This window comes from Malania oleifera, chromosome 2 (genome assembly GCF_029873635.1).
Source record: "Malania oleifera isolate guangnan ecotype guangnan chromosome 2, ASM2987363v1, whole genome shotgun sequence".
NCBI lineage: Eukaryota > Viridiplantae > Streptophyta > Magnoliopsida > Santalales > Ximeniaceae > Malania > Malania oleifera.
This window is the reverse complement of record NC_080418.1, coordinates 143,041,268-143,058,471: the sequence shown is the minus strand read 5'-3', so window position 1 is coordinate 143,058,471 and position 17,204 is coordinate 143,041,268. Positions and strand designations below refer to the sequence as shown.

The 17,204-nt window shown below is 31.8% G+C and overlaps 1 protein-coding gene across 2 annotated transcripts; it reads left to right on the top strand.

The window, feature by feature from the left end:
• Window positions 1–10,259: 10,259 nt before the first annotated feature.
• LOC131147844 (calcium-dependent protein kinase 8-like) lies at window positions 10,260–16,345 on the top strand. 2 transcript variants are annotated; one of them, XM_058097458.1, is made up of 9 exons: window positions 10,260–10,650; window positions 11,096–11,642; window positions 12,842–12,965; window positions 13,115–13,258; window positions 13,618–13,770; window positions 13,873–13,988; window positions 14,110–14,277; window positions 14,736–14,966; window positions 15,648–16,345. In XM_058097458.1, exons 2-9 carry the CDS (start codon window positions 11,133–11,135, stop codon window positions 15,801–15,803), a joined length of 1,602 nt encoding a protein of 533 aa, XP_057953441.1. In that variant the 5' UTR covers window positions 10,260–10,650; window positions 11,096–11,132; the 3' UTR covers window positions 15,804–16,345. The 2 variants fall into 2 exon arrangements, with proteins under 2 accessions (XP_057953441.1, XP_057953440.1); XM_058097457.1 differs by having other exon boundaries at window positions 10,304–10,585.
• Window positions 16,346–17,204: the final 859 nt, after the last annotated feature.

Below are 17,204 nucleotides of genomic sequence, written 5' to 3'. Positions count from 1 at the left end.
AGGAAACCAATGTGTTGGGATTTCTTTCCAACGATCCCTTCTCTAGAAAAACAAAATGGCAAATTGGTTCCACTATACTAAAAAATCATCTATTAAAGGTATATTATTCGGGCTGATTCCATGTTTGATTACGTGATGCCTCTGGAATCGTAGATGTAAATCGAGAATGGAAGGAATTTATCAAAGTGCAAATCAGATGTGGAGAAATAATCGATTCTGGGTTAGTTTTATTGCTGAGAGCAACAATTCTTTTCAAAAATTGAAGAAGTCGGACATTAAAATTTTGAATGAGTTTCAAATTAAGCATCAAGGAGTTTGCGACAAGCTTGGAAAAATTATTTCGTGTGTTAAACCTCCACTAGGTTGGATAAAACTTAATTGTAATGGGAGTTGTAGGGGCAATTCAGGTACTTCAGGAGGTGGAGGAATTATTCGGGACTATCATGGCATGGTAGAAGCGGCTTTTTCAAGTTATTTTGGCAATGGTACGAATAATAGTGCGGAATTAAAAGCAATCAGGGAGGGAATTCGTTTGTGCAAAAGTTTGCATTATTTTAATGTGATTATTGAAAGTGACTAGCGAATTGTAGTTGATTGGTTTCGAAAAGGTAGATGTACTTTGTGGTATCTTTGGGAATTTTGGGAGGAGCTCATGGTGGAGTTAAAAGGAGTGAACGTCATGGTGAGGCATCAATATAGGAAAGACAATAGTGCGATTGATTTTCTTGCTAAAGAAGGAGAAATGGGAAACAATGTAATCTACGAAAAACAACACCTTCTACCACGTTATCTAAAAGGTATTCTTCGGATGGATAGGTGGGGTCTCGATTCCGTTCGTCATTAGTTTAACTCTAGAGTTTTGTTTAGTGTATTTTGTTTTGAGTTTGGTTGTGTTTATGTTTTTATCTTATTTGTCAGTTATGTTTAGTTTTGTTGTCCTAGTTTGGTTGGTCTTGTAACCACGGTATTCCTCCACCAAAAGTGAGGGTATATTAATAAATAAATTGAGGTGCCACCTTCTTTGAAAAAAAAAACTAAATGGAAAATTTGATTTTCCACTAATTATCCTCACTCTTCTTGTAATGTTCCAAAAAATAATATGCATGAATGACGAAAATTAACTAGACAATGTTTAGAATTAATTCCCTTTAATGAGAGACATTATGTACATTGCAGGAAAGGAAGATAGTAAGATGTGGAGATCTTTTAAAATAATAATAATAATAATAATAATAATAATAATAAATTAAATTAATTATTAATTATTAATTAAATAAATATACTATAATAATATATATGTGTGTGTGTGTGTGTGTGTGTGTGTGTGTATACACACTCAGGAAGTCTAGACTTCTTGAGATTGATTTCATCAAATTGAAATCTACAAAAACCCACCCCTCCCCATGCATTTGACAAAATGCTCTCTCTCTCTCTCTCTCTCTCTCTCTCTCTCTCTCTCTCTCCTCAAACACTCATTCTCTCTCTCTAAGATTTTTCTCTATCCGTAAGTTAAATCGAAAAACGAACACCATCATGAGGTCCTAACTTCGATCCTCAGTAAGTTAATTGGAGCAAATTTTAGGTTTGGGCTTCCTAAACACCACTGCAAGGTTAAGGTAACGAGAATAAATTATATCAGTTATTTTAGAAATTCACCTAGTTAAATCATGGTATGTGATTACTGAAATATTGTATATGGTTTCTGAATAATTTTATGGGTATGAAAATTATGGTTTATTTATTAAATTATAGTATTTGATTAAATTAGATTTTTGGGAATATTCTGGAATTAAGTTAAACTGCAGAGATTTGATTAAATTAGATTTTTGGGAGTATTTTGGAATTAAGTTAAACTGCAGGGATCTGATTAAATTAGATTTTTGGGAAAAACCTGGTATTATGAGTTTGAGAAAACCCTAAAAGGGTTATATATTATTTTTCAGTCAAACCTATATTTTTACTGGATAATTATTATATTAAGAATTATTACTCAAATTGTGTGGCATGAGAAATGACTATACGATTACAACTAGAATATTTTATGACGATATACAACAGATTATGATTTTGTATAAAGATTTAAAAATGTTATGTATATGATTTTATACTGATTTCAGAATTTTATGAATATGATGAAACTATGATATGACAAATTTACGCAAAAATATGATATGACAGAGTTATGATATGATATGCCGGTTTTGTACCTAGACAACTATGATATGAAGGTTTTTATTATACCGACTATGATATGAAAAATATAATATGATAATGAAATATGATTTATACAGACTTATGAAATGATGATTATGAGATATGGTTACATGAACAATTATGTTATATAAAGTGCACTATATGATATAAGAATCTTGATGGATTAAGTAAGTACAGAGTACAGTACCCTAGCTAACTAGCCAAATCAAATAGTGTAACCCCTTGTGTGCCGACCCGAGAAGTGTTGCGGTGAGTAAAACGGGAGGACCAAGTTGAGTGTTTAGCCGACAATGCAACCACACTATTTAGAAAGTGTTGGGTCGGAGGCTAATTAGCCCTTAAGTGTTGCGGCGAGTAGGATACCTGCTGTGTGCCGACCCCAAGAAGTGTTGTGGCGAGTAGGATGGGCGGACCAGGTTGGGTGGGCAATCGTGCGTAGTTATGTTATATTTGACTTAACCAAGTAGGCTAGTCATGATTAAGTCCAGCCCTCAGGCTGCACAACTCGATCACATGGGGTTATTTCATGATGTTATGCTAGAACCATCAAGGGAAAGAAAAAGGAAGTATCTTATGTACATATGTGGTTTTATGAAAACGGAATTATCTATTACATTAAAGTACTATGTTTGAGTAGAAAATATGTATCTTGAAATGTATAGGTGTGAGTTATGATTGTTATACAGATGCTTTTCAGTTATAGTTTAATTAATATGTATGTTTAAATATGTAAAGCTCATTTGTCACATACTGATAATAATTTATTCCGTCTTACTGAAAAGTGTCTCACCCCATCATTATATATCATTTTTCATATGCCCTTAGCACAGTGGAAGCGTGGGTGGGACTAGATAGAGAAGTTTATATTCATTGTTAATCTTGTTATTTGGGTTTATCTTGAAATTCTTAAGAATGTATTAAATTGATATTGGAGATATTGTTGATATTTTATTTATGTTTTTGATAAGTTCAGAACTTTACTGTGATACTGGGATGAATTAATTGTTATATTGAGATATTTTAGTTACTCTAGTAATTGTTATAGAGATCTTCCGCTGTATTTATTGGTATTAGAGTAGTAGAATTTTCGGGTCGTCACACTTTTTTTTGTGGACCAACTTGATTTGTGTTTTTTAGGTAGTTTGTTTTATCTAAATTCCTTTTTATACTCCAAGTCCTAGTCTCAAAAAAAAAAAAATTTTGATTTTTGTAAATAGGGCTGTAACTGATGTAGTTGAGACGGACACCATTTCAGCCAAAGTATTGTTGTTGTAATTATTACTCACTATGGTTGGTCAACTAAAACAATTGGTACTTCCATTGGTTAGGACAACAAGGACAAGAGAAAAGGAGATAGGAGGGTGATCCTATGTGGGAAGAGGAAAATGGGTGAGAGATGGAGACATGCCAAAGTAAGAAAGGAAAAAAAAGAAAAAAAAAAAAAAAAGAACAAGAACTTTAAGAAGAATTGTGAAAGGGGAGAAAGAGGGTTGATGAGTGGATATGCCAAAACAACTTATACACACATGCTATAAAAAGGTGTCAAATGACTAAAGGTAAAATAATTGGTCTATGCTTTTGCTTCACATATAGGTATTAGATTTATAATTTCGTTATATGCAATTTATGAACATAATTATTTTCATGCTTTCAATTACTTTGGATAAAAACAACAAATTATGACAGTAAATTTCAAATATAAGATATCGAGAATACGAAAGCTAATTTTTTTTCATAATTTATAATTTTTTTCTTATTGTGCCTTTATTCCTTTGAATCCTCACTTATAAGTTAGGTTTCTTTTCTTTCCTAAAAATATATTTCAACCAAAATTTATAATCTTTGATTGGGTTATTCAAAATATTGATAGATCCTCTTTTACGTGTCAAATTTTGAGGTTTGGGGAAATACCGAAGTAGTCTTTTCACAAAAAAAAAAAAAAAACCCACTTTTATTCTTTATATATCGACATTTAAATTTTTTTTTATTGAAAATATGATGATATGATGTCATTTCTTCTTTTGTTGCTTCTTTTAATTTTATGTTATTTTTCAAATCTAAAAAAACCAAAATTTAAGTGTGCATCATATCTTGGTTACAAATTGACCAGGTCTAAATATTAATCAAGCCAAATTAGATGAAAAAGACCTCAACAAATTCAAATTTATGCGGTCTTAACTTCTTGTTCCACATTATAGAAGATAACACCAGTATAATTAGATTTCGTCTATTTAAGCAATTATGTTCTTTATAGTCTTGTTCTATAAAGAATTAAGACTTTTTTTTTTTCGAACAAGATGTACCATTGTTGTTGTTTTTATTTTTATTTTACCGAGACCATGAGAACTTAGGTCACTTTACAGCCTCTTGTTTCTAAACCAAGAGTCTTATGATGATCTTTTAAGATGAGGTCAAATTAATTACATGGATTATATGTGAAAATCTTATTTGTCCCTAAAACGGCGTTATGCAATTTTTTTTCTTCTTTTTTTTTTAAAAAAAAAGTGAACAATTTTTTAATAAAATACTTATTTTAATAAGTTTTCATAATATAAACAACTGGTTCTACATAACTTAACTTTGCCAAACTTGATTTGATCATCATTTGCACGAGAAATTTTATATTTTTTCAACACATAAAAATTACTATTTAACAATAATGACTGTGCAAGCGCGTAACAAGGAAAAAAAAAGATTGCTGATTTAAATTTATACTTTTTACGGTTGGACAAGTTTTTCTTTGATTATGGTTAGGCTATTCGGTTTAGGTTGTCAATTAAAGCATGTTAATTTAAATTCAATCGAAAAATGTTGATAGTAGGATAAGCCCTAATTGGAGATGCAAAAAGTTTGAAAGCTTAATTGAACTTTCTAATCAAATCTAAGGGGCTCTTTAGTATCATTATAAAAAATTATGAAAATAAAATCTAGAAACGAAAAGTTGAAACTAGAATAGGTCTAAAAATTGAAAACTAGCAATCTATTTGATTAATGTTCATAAAGCTAATTCAAGGTTATTAAAATTTTGATTGACCAAATATTCGTTTTTGTTCTTGAATAGAAAAATAATTAAAATATGATTTAAATAAAAAAATAAAAATACTAATTAAAAGTATTATAATAAAAATAAATTTATTATAATTTTTCTACTCAATTATTATTTTTCAAAATTTGCTTCTAAAAAACAATATAAAAATAATCTTATTGTACACAAAAATTAAAAATAGTAAAAATATTTTTCAAATGACTTGTTTTTTTTTTTTTCAAAATTTTATAAAATTTATAGAATCTTTTATTTAATTATATTTTAATCTCATATGTATCAAAAGAATTATTTAATTCATATAATTTATTTGTACATATTAAAGTATTCAAACAACTGGTTGCCCAAATAGTTGAAAATCATTAATTTTTATTTTTATTTTTTAAAATAATTAAAAATTAATAAAAATAAAAATAAACTAGAAATGTAAACGAAAGCATTGTCATTGTCTATTTATTAACTCTACAAAATAACAAAAAAAAAAATTGAAATAATATGAAACAAATGGTAAAAAGATAATTTAGAAAGTCAATAATATTGGTAATTAGTTAAATTGAAAACATTGAGTTTAAAAAGTACAACAAACAACAACATAATTACGAGATAAATCATGTACCTGTATTAAAGTTGCAAAGAAAATGTAAACTTTATTGATGGCTAAATTTAGCATTCTAGTGGAATTTGTATGTAAAATGTACATGACCTAGTGGAAGTTGATTTTACAGCTTGCACAAATAGAAAATCTCATTGTGAATAGAAAATCTTATAATAATTTTGGGGACATGAGAAGGAGTGGTTGGGGAAGATTAGCTTGAGCTATTGAGTGGGAATAGAAAGGGAATTATAGAACATTGAGGGATTAATTGAACTTCTTAATTGCATCATGCAATCTACAACTTCTAATTCAATAGAATTGCAATTGAGTAGATGATGTAGGACGATTCTAAGTAACTCTAATCCTACGATTGGCCCTCTTTGTAGCACACACATAATATCACAATCTAAGGGGAGAATTGAACTAACCAAGTATGAACATTACAAACATATTCTAGTGATCACAAGTTGTTGAGATTTTGAAAACGTATATGATTTGATTTAGAAACCCTTAGTTGATCATTTCATTCAAGTAATCAAGTTCACTTTAAAATATGTTATATTAGAAGTCTTAGATCATAAGTCGTAGCTTACAAATTAAATATCCCTAAGCACAGTGCTAGTAAGCATGTTCATGTTGAAAATCTAGGAAGATTCAAAGACAATGAACAAGGTTTTCAATTAAGGATTTGAGTAGGGTTTCAAGGCTTACAAGGGAATTTTAGGGGCGGTCTTAGATGGTTACAAACAAGAAATTGAAATGAGCTTACCAAGAGGTTCGGAATGACAAACACCAAGGCACATGAGTACTCGATCACACCAGGAACAAGCTTGTTGATCCTTAGGAATTTTGAGACAAGAATTAAGCTTGAGGAAGGTTGTGGGCGTGAGCTATGAAAGAGTGGGGCGTGGAGTGTTGATGATGACGTTGGTGTTATCGTGGTCTCTAACCACCCAATCTCCGGAGAGACAGAACGTAGCCTCATACTACTCAATCACAAGGAAAGGGATAAGTTTCACAAGCTTAAGAAAATACTTCTTTTGATTGATAATGCAAAGACCCTTTTTACAATGCAAGTGATGACATGTTTATAGTCTCACATGAGTATCCACAGGACATGCACATGACTACTTAAGAGATTAAAGAAAATATAAAAATAAAACAAAACATTTAAAACATAGATAATAAGGTTCCTAGGAAATAGTTTGTCGTATGAAATAGGTGCCTAAGAACTTGAATAATTGTGATAGTAGAGTCTTAGGAGCTTAAAATTAAATAGATGCTTCTTAAAAGACAGACTCTTTGACTTGCAAGTTGTCATCCTCTTTGTAAATTAGCTTCCATGAGAAGCTTCAATTGTGAGTCTCTCCATATGGTAGTCGAATTCAAGGGGTGGGGGAAGGGGTGATTTTGGTCTATTATTTCATGGATCTTCAAGTGGTCTTCAATTTCATGCTCCAAATCTTAAGTCCTTTATTTCATTATTTAAGTCCATCCAATGTAAAAGTCCATTAAGTGATCATTTGGTCTTGAGCTTCAAAGTACCTGCAAATAAAGTTCACATCCAATGGTGGACTTCAGATGGTCGTTTATGTGTCACAATATCTGCGAAAGATGCTCAAGGTGCATGTTGATCCCCATCAGTCGAGTTGAGTCAAATTTTAAACTGCTCATAGCTTGTTTGATAAAGTGCTTTAAAATTAAATTCAAAGTGGACGCACTCATTAAACAAGCCAAACTCAGCCTCATTTATTTCCATCTCATTTCTTTATCAAACTTAAAATGGGCCTAAATGTGAAACTTAATCATATTAATGTTTTCATTATATATATATATTAATGAACTTTAAAATTAAACCTAAAATTACTCATTGATATAAGGAAAAAAAATGATTTAATTCATTTAAAGCAAAAATGTAATTTTTTTAATCTTATTTTATGCAAAAAATAAGATAATAAAAATGTGTGACTAGTAATGACTTAAGAAAAATTATTTTCAAAAATATGTCTTTCAAAACCCCTAAAACCCTAAAACCCTGAAATTCAAACTTTACCATATTATTCATCACAATCCCTAGAGTAATTTTATTTAAAATTTTCTTAGATTTTGAATACCCTAAATAGTCTATTAAAAGCCTAAATTGTTAAACTTACCCCCGATTTAGGATTGGTGCCCTGAATCTCTAATTCGAAAACCCACTCCAACTAGATTGTAAAGAATCTCCCAGAGTAATTTTCTTTAAAATTTTCTTAGATTTTGAATACCCTAAATAGTCTATTAAAAGCCTAAATTGTTAAACTTACCTCCGATTTAGATTGGTGCCCTGAATCTCTAATTCGAAAACCCACTCCAACTAGATTGTAAAGAATCTCCCCACGAATCTCCTAACAATTTTCGTTCGTTAATTAAGCTTAAAATTTAAGAAAAATCTAGGTAAGTATGAGAATTGACCTTACCACATGAGATATGTCTGCGCCGCTTTTACGACAAATCCGCTCCAATAGATATATCGGTGGCAGAGAATGAAGTCCAACGGTATTTTTTTTATTTTTGATTGGGCGAAAATCAATCAAGAAATTGAATAAAGTGGGAGAGAGGAGATTAGGATTGACGAGAGAGAGAGAGAGAGAGAGAGAGAGAGAGAGAGAGAGAGAGAGAGAGAGAGTGTGTGTGTCTGTAATTTCAAGATTCATATGCTTCAGGATTGATTATATATATATAAAGTATAATATTATAATATTATATTAATATATTATTTAATTAATAATATTTAATTATTATTATTATTTTTATATTTCCATGGATACAATTTTTGGGATCATTACATGTAGGCTTTACTGAACAACGTAAATCTTATTGTTATGCTTGTTGTTTCTTATTTTCTAGTTGAGTCTAATTTGCTTGTTGCGTTTTTATTCCACTGTGCATCCTATATTCGATCCTTATTTACAACAATATATGTGTGTGTGTGTGTAGAACAATGTCAATATAAAATGAACTATTAACCAAGTATATTAATGAGTTCGTTAAATGAGTGATTAGGATAATCTATGAAAAATATGTGTGCATGTGCATGTGTATAAAACAATGTTAATTTAAAATAAACTCTAAACTAAATATATTAATGGACTCGTGTAAATGAGCAAATAGACAAGTTAATTTTTAGGATGAACTTGCTTCATTAATTAACTTATAAACATACCAAATAAGCGTATTATTTGAATTTTAAACAAGCCAACTTGCAAGCCAGTTAAATAAGTTAGCTTACGAGTTTTGCGAGTATTACCTATCTAACTCAAGTTTGATTTGTTTAGTTTTCGAGTTTAAAATCTAACCTTGAACTTGACTCATTTATCTCAATGAACAAACTTGAACAAGTCATTATCGAGCTGTGCATTTAATAACTTGTGAATAGTTAAACTCATTTTTACCTTTATAAGTTAACAATTTAAATTAAAGAATCAAGCCTCAAAACAATAATCAAGTTAGAAATTCATATATTGTTTTGGTAGTATGAGAAATTGGTATTATATAAGTGGTTTATTGTATCTTTTCAATATTTCCATGTAAATTAAACAATAGAAAAATGAAATTGATTTTGGCTAGACATAATGTTTCATTAATTTTTATTGTTCAAATAAATCTTTGCTCCATCAATGTGTATAGAATATTTCAGATGCAGTATTTTTGATAACAACATTCAAAATCTTTTAGATAACATTAATGACATTCTAGACCTTAAATTAATTAATTAAAAGTGTAGGATTTAATTATAATTTTTCATAATAGAATTTTTTTTCATAATTAAAATTACAATCAAAAGTTAAAAAAAAAAAAGTAAAAGCTAAAAAATAGTAGAAAGGAGGTTTTTTTTAGGTCAAATTTGATGCAATAAATTTAAAAGGAATGTACATAATGTTCCATTAAATAGAATTTTTTTATTCAAATAAGTCTTCGCCTAGTCAACAATACGAAATATTTTATAGGTAACATTTCAATCACAAAATTTAAAATTTTTTAAAATAAATTGCTCAATTTACAATACTAATGACAGTCTAAACCTCCAATTCCAACAATAACAAGAAGGGATAATTACAATTTTCCATAATAGATTTTTTTTTTCATAATTAAGCTTACAAACAAAAGTAAAAAAAAAAAAACTAAAATACTAAATGGAGGTTTTTTAGCTCAAAATTGATGCAATAAATTTGAAAGGACTGTTTAAAAACTTTTATAAAATTAGCAATTAGTTAATTTAGAAACACACAGTTAAAAAACTTGGCCAAAAACAAAAACTGAAATTCTTAAAAAGAGTTTTTTAAAAAAAATTCAAATTTGAGTGTAATAAATCTGAAAAATATTAGTTCAGACAGTTTTAATAATTTATGAACATTGGGAATTAGGTAGGGTAGGGTTTTAGGAAGATGCATAGTTTAAAAAATTAACGAAAAGAAAAACAGAAATACAAAAATGGTGGTTTGTTTGGACATTTTGGAAAGAGAAAGCGAGGCAGGAAGTTCATCTTCTTTCATTATTGGTTTGGATCCAAAGGGAGAGAATTAGATAATTTAGATTAGAGAGAGAGAGAGAGAGAGAGGGGGGAGAAAGGGAGGGTCAGGATAGGAGGGAGAAAGTCTCTGCACAAGGAGCTTTGACTCTCTCACATCCATGGCGCATTCACACCTTGATTTCATCGTTCTGCATCATTGGTTCTTTTGATTCCAAGTTCTCAGGTCTGCAAACCCATTTGGGCATTCCTTAGATTTTCTCTTCGTACCTCCGAAATTCATAAATCTAGGTGGGTTTTCTTCTGTAACAATTTTCTTTATGGCTGAATCGTTTCTGGGTCTTTTTTTTTTTCGGTTGAAATCAAAGATTTTTCGGCGTTTATCTGCAAATGTTTTTGTACTTAGAATTTGAAAATCGTCCGGCGTTATTGGAGATCTAAGAAAAAGAAAAGAAAAGAAAAGTTAATAATAGAAAGATCTTTCCATGCTCTACATTGCAATTCTGTTTCCTTGATTCTGTGTGTATGGTTTTGAATTTTATCTTTCGAAGATTAGGATTTGTCATGTATTTTATATTTCATCGGTGCTTCGAATCTATGAAAAACTTGAACATCTTTAGCTTAATTTGGCGTGCCATTTTTCTCTTTTTATATTTAGGTTCTTTTATTTGGAATTATAAATTTTTTATTTACAATTTTCCTTTACCTGTTGTCTTGGGTGGTCTTCAAATCTCAGAAAATTGAGAAATTGCGTAAATTCAAACCCTTGATCCATGGGAAATTGCTGTGTGACCTCCGGCAATCCGTCTCGGAAGAAAAAAGAGAAGAAGAAGAGTAAACCCAATCCATTTTCCGTCGACTATGGTATGAATCTTAAACATGGAGCTGACACCAAGCTCGGCGTATTGAAAGATCCAACTGGACACGACATTTCCATGCAATACGATCTGGGGCGAGAGCTTGGGAGAGGTGAATTTGGGATAACATATCTGTGTACTGATGTATCCACAGGCGAAAAGTTTGCCTGCAAATCGATTTCAAAGAAAAAGCTTAGGACTGCAGTGGATATCGAGGATGTGCGAAGAGAGGTTGAGATTATGAAGCACATGCCTAAGCACCCAAATATAGTGAGCTTAAAGGACACTTTTGAAGATAATAGTGCGGTTCATATTGTGATGGAATTGTGTGAGGGTGGGGAATTGTTTGATCGCATAGTTGCGAGGGGGCATTACACAGAGCGAGCAGCTGCAGCTGTCACTCGAACAATTGTTGAAGTTGTGCAGGTTGAATTCTAATCATCTCTTTTTTATTAGCATGTTATAATCGTTCTTATGTTTTTGAATTGCTATTTTTAGAAGCTTAGTGTGTTAATATGAATTTTTTAGCTGGGATCTTTTTATCCCAACATCAATGGTGTTAGGTGAATTTGTATTTCATTAATGTTGCTTCTATTTGATTTGATTTTAATTTTGATTATTGTGTTTAAATTTGATTTTTGTGGAGTTACAGTATATTATTTCATAGATTCTCAGTTTACATGTAGTAGTTAGTTTTGATTTTATGAGTCAGGGGAGATCCCTGTCATAATGAATCTGTGTGATATCTACTTTCCAGTTTATGGACTGATTCTTGCTTTTAAAAATGTAGCGGCAAAGAAAATTGCCTGCTTGAATATTCTTTCATGTGGAGTTCCTCATGGAGACTTGGATTGTTAGTTTGCAAAAGTTGGTGTTGAGGGAGACGTGAGATGTTTATGCATATTTTTGTATGCTTTATGATGACTGAACATGGAACCTTGTCCAATTTTAGTGGTATGGATCCATCCTCTATGGGCTGTCAAAATTTCATACTGAAAAGCCTCTCTAAAAGTTTACCACTAAAATCCTTACAAAGTTGTTGTCTTTTGATTCCATCCTCCCCCTTTTTCCTCACTATTCTATTGGCTGCTATATTCTTCATTTTTTCATAGTTGTCTAGACTTTAGATTTTTCTATTGGAGCAGGCCACTCTTGCATCTGTTCAATATTATCGTATCCCCCACATTGCTCCTAAAATACCCTTCTTCTACAAGTTTAAAAATAAAAATAAAAATATCAATTAATGAGTAATTAGTAAATTTATATTCCTTAGAAAACTACACATGGTTCCCCATTATTTTTTTTTTATCTCTCTCATTATCTCCCTAAATGCCCTAAATTTAGGACTGTTCACTGTGGAGCACACCACGTTGTGTGTGCCCACAGCTAGTACATAGAATATGTGGTTTTTCATAGAGTTAAACAGATTGAAGCTTGAATAACTGCATTTTAGTGCTAATTTGTAATGTTTTAAAGTTTTGGTTTAAATTAGGGCATTAATATTTATTCTTTTTAAAAGCATTAATAGTCCCTTCAGAAAGCTTTTTTCTGTAAAACACTACAGTTTTGTTTTTGTTTTTTCATGTTTAACAATCTGGTTTTTTATTTTGCACATTGTATTGCAGATTTGTCACAAGCATGGAGTGATGCACCGTGATCTCAAACCAGAGAACTTTCTGTTTGCAAACAAGAAGGAAACGGCCCCCCTGAAGGCAATTGATTTTGGGTTGTCAGTCTTCTTCAAACCTGGTATTGTTTTGCTTCAGTGGCTTAGCATTTCTTAGTCTGTTTTCATAATTTATCTTTGTGTCAGCTTTAGGTTTTTTCAATTCTTAGAAAAACAAAAAAAAAAAGTCCAACTTTTTTTCACAGTACCTAAAATCTGCCCCATTATTCAGGTGAGCAATTTGCTGAGATTGTGGGCAGTCCTTATTACATGGCTCCTGAGGTTCTGAAGCGTAATTATGGCCCAGAGGTTGATGTCTGGAGTGCGGGAGTTATCCTGTACATTTTACTTTGTGGTGTTCCACCTTTCTGGGCAGGTGTGCTAATCTGGTTCTTATATTCTCTGTGCACTCAGTTTCTGTGATTGTTAGATATGGGAACTTCTGTAGATGTAGCAGTTGATATATTGCGGTGGGAAAAATTGCAGAAAAGGATTCATGTAGACTGTAGTTGAACTGACCTAGTGGGACAAAGACTTGTTTTGTTGTTGTTGGGGAAATTTGCAATATGTAAAAAGCTGAAATTTTGGTAGAAATATGATTGTCAATTATCCAAATAGCTGTTCCTAAATTTCAGCAACCTCTGGTTGAGATCTTCACACAGAGGCACAAAGTGTGCAGTGAGAGTGCCTTTTTTTAATTTTCTCCTTTGAAAATTTATTATGTTTTTCTTGCAGAAACGGAACAAGGAGTAGCACAGGCTATTATTCGTTCTTTCATTGATTTTAAGAGGGAACCTTGGCCTAAAGTTTCTGATAATGCAAAGGACCTTGTAAAGAGAATGCTTGATCCAGACCCAAAACGGCGACTTACAGCTCAGGGAGTGCTTGGTATTGTTTAGTTGCATCAACTTGGTTTGTTCTATATTTATCGAGATTAATTGCTATACATGATCAACTTAAGGCTAAATTTTCTTCCTCCATTGAGTACAGAACATCCTTGGTTACAAAATGCCAAGAAAGCCCCAAATGTTCCACTGGGCGAGACCGTGAGAGCCAGGCTCAAACAATTTTCCGTAATGAACAAGCTCAAGAAAAGAGCTCTAAGGGTAATAGTTTAAACATGCTTTTTGTAGAATTTGTAAATTTATTTATCTGGCTGGGTTTTGGCTCTCCATATTCCCCATATTATTTATGGGTCAAATTTTTTATTTGATTTCACATCCACAGGTGGTGGCTGAGCATTTGTCTGTGGAGGAAGTGGCTGGGCTCAAGGAGGCATTTGAAATGATGGACACAAGCAAAAGGGGCAGGATAAATCTTGAGCAGCTTAGGAATGGGTTGCAAAAGCTTGGCCAACATATTTCTGAACAAGATCTTCAAATTCTAATGGAAGCTGTAAGCATTAGAAATTTATCATGCGCCCAATCAAACGTAAACCTCACTCCAAAAAAAAAAAAATCAAATATTAAACCTTTTTGTGAGGGTGGGAAATTACGGACATATGTTTAGGAGCTTGGTGTTTTGACCTTGGATTTGGACTTGTGTGGGTTTGGATAAAATGCAATACAAAAATTGTATTGAGTTTTGTCCAAATCCACACAAATACAACTTTTTTTTGAAAAAAAACAAGGGGGGACCAAATAGAAAAAGAAGCATGAAAACAACCACATGTTGTCCCTTTCCTCCTTAGCTGCTTAATATTCATTATTTTCTTCCCCACCTTCAGAGGCTGACACAACTTTCCTTTAGTTTACTAATTCTGGTGACGCTGGATCCTTGTTCATGTCTGAGTTTCATGTTTAAGATGTTTCAGGTCTTTTATTAATTGACAAGTGGAGATCTCATTCATGCAGGCTGATGTTGATGGGGATGGAACCCTGAATTATGGAGAGTTTGTTGCAGTTACGGTTCACCTTAAAAAGATGGCCAATGATGAGCACCTACACAAAGCTTTTGCATTCTTTGATCAAAACCAGAGTGGTTACATTGAGATTGGAGAGTTGAGGGATGCCTTGAATGATGACATTGACTCTAACAGTGAGGAAGTCATCAATGCCATCATGCATGATGTGGACACAGACAAGGTCAGTTTTACTGTATGCAAAAATGGTTCAAATTCAGTCATAAAAAGTATCACGAAAAGTGTGTTTCATTCGCTTTCTTAATCCGGCTTTATCTACCCAAATATTTTGCTTCTTTTAGTTCTATTTGAGATTCTTGTAGTAGGGCTAATTAGGCACCACCAAGTATTCCAATACCTTCAGCCATAACCCTCTGGCATTTCCACTGTTTTCTATGGCCTGCAACGCGTAATGCTTGCTGTTGATTGGTGCAGTGACTTTCTGTTGTGCATGAGAAAATCATATTTATTGTTCTGAGTTCCCCTGAATGCATTTATATATGAATCTGCTACTGAATTTGTCTCCCTTTACCCCTGTTGTGCATTGGAAAGTCAACTTTTCCCTGATTTGCTACCTTAAGTTCCCTTCAATGCACTCGTGTATGAATCTGCAATGCAATCTCTCTCTCTCTCTCTCTCTCTCTCTCACACACACACAAATTTGTTTGACAACCTAGTGTTCATGACTTGGTCTTTAGCTGCCACGTAAAATTTTCTGTTCAATTTCATATATACATCCGAGTCATTTTAGTGTTTAGTATAGAATAACCAGATAGGATAGTCAAAATGGTTGCTTTTTTGGCATTCCTCGGCCATGAGTTTGAATTCTCATTTTCTTCCCTTCTCTAATTCCATAAACTTGCAGGATGGGCGTATAAGCTATGAGGAGTTCGCTGCAATGATGAAGGCTGGTACAGATTGGAGAAAAGCATCCAGGCAATATTCTCGAGAGCGATTCAACAGTCTCAGCTTGAAGTTGATGAGGGATGGGTCCTTAAAGCTAACTAATGAGGTTAGATGAAGCATGAAAATTTTAAAAACAAAAGCAAACCAATATAGGGCAAAGAAAAGGGAACCAAAAACAAAACCCTTTTGCTAATTTAGGGCTTTTCCCTGAAGTTTGCCCTAAGCACCTTTGGATGAATAGAATCAGGTGAGGATCTCAGAGTCCTTTTCAAATAGCCATGTTTAGGTTGTGCCTTTGTTTTAGAGTTAGTTCCAGTAGAAGAGGAAAAATTTAGTGTTAGAGAAAGAAGTTGGTAAGGTGGTTCTTCTAGGCCAAGATTTGTGGTTGTAAATATCTTATCTGTTAGGCTGACTGCCCCTTTTCACTAGAGAAGCATATTTGTGTAGCTGTTATATATGCTCTGTTTGGTGACAGAATTTGCCACTTTTCAGTTGTTAGCTGCATTTCATTAACACCCATGTTGTAGAAACCCTACGCAAGCTCAAGCAATTTGTTCTATTTTCATTGTTTTGTTTATATACTATTCCCCCAAGTCTTAACAATTATTCTGTGTTTCTGTTCAATAAACTATAATTCATATTGTTGTGTTTGGAAAATATATTTGATATTGTAAATTTAACTAGCTTGAATTTGAATGAAAAAATTTATGCGAATTTGTATTAAAATTGGTGTAAATTGACGCTTTTTAAAATTTTAACACAAAATTGCATAAAATTTTATTCCCCAATATTATGATGATAAATATAATATTTTTAGTTTAATAATTACTGTCTAGTAAATACGATTACATTTATAACAAACATTTAGATACAGACTGTAAATGTCAAAGAACATATTCACTGAACGGTTTTCAACATACGGTATTTTATGCGATACTTTGTACTCATTTGAGTTCAAAGTTGTAAAAACAAAAATGTTAAAAATTATTTGTGAAACAAATGTACGACTAGATATTATTGACTAAGATCATATTCTTGGATCATAAAGTTGAGTAAAGCATTTTATTGTTATGATTTTGTGTGCATCACCAAGGTGTTTTAGAATTAAATTGATGAGTAGAGAATAAGAATTGAGGGTGTGAAAGAATGAGATATTAAAGTTCAAAATAAGCAAGAAAGGAATGATGATTCCTAAACAAAGTAACAATTCCATTAAAAGGATTAGTCTCCATTTATCAAGCCAAGCAATAAAGTAGGATTTGGAACATGAATTCCAATTTCATTTCAGCTAAGTTCTAATATAGAACAACCACATATTTCAATATTCCCTTTTTCGATTTGATAATACTTTTAAAAAGTAAATATATATTATATAAATTTTTAGAAAAAGGGCTTAATTCCCATTACATTGCAACAAATACAATCCTTGTAGTTGTATGCCTCATTAAATCACACTTAATTTCCATTATGACATATTTAGTTATTACGATGTACCATAATCCTTATTGAAGCAATC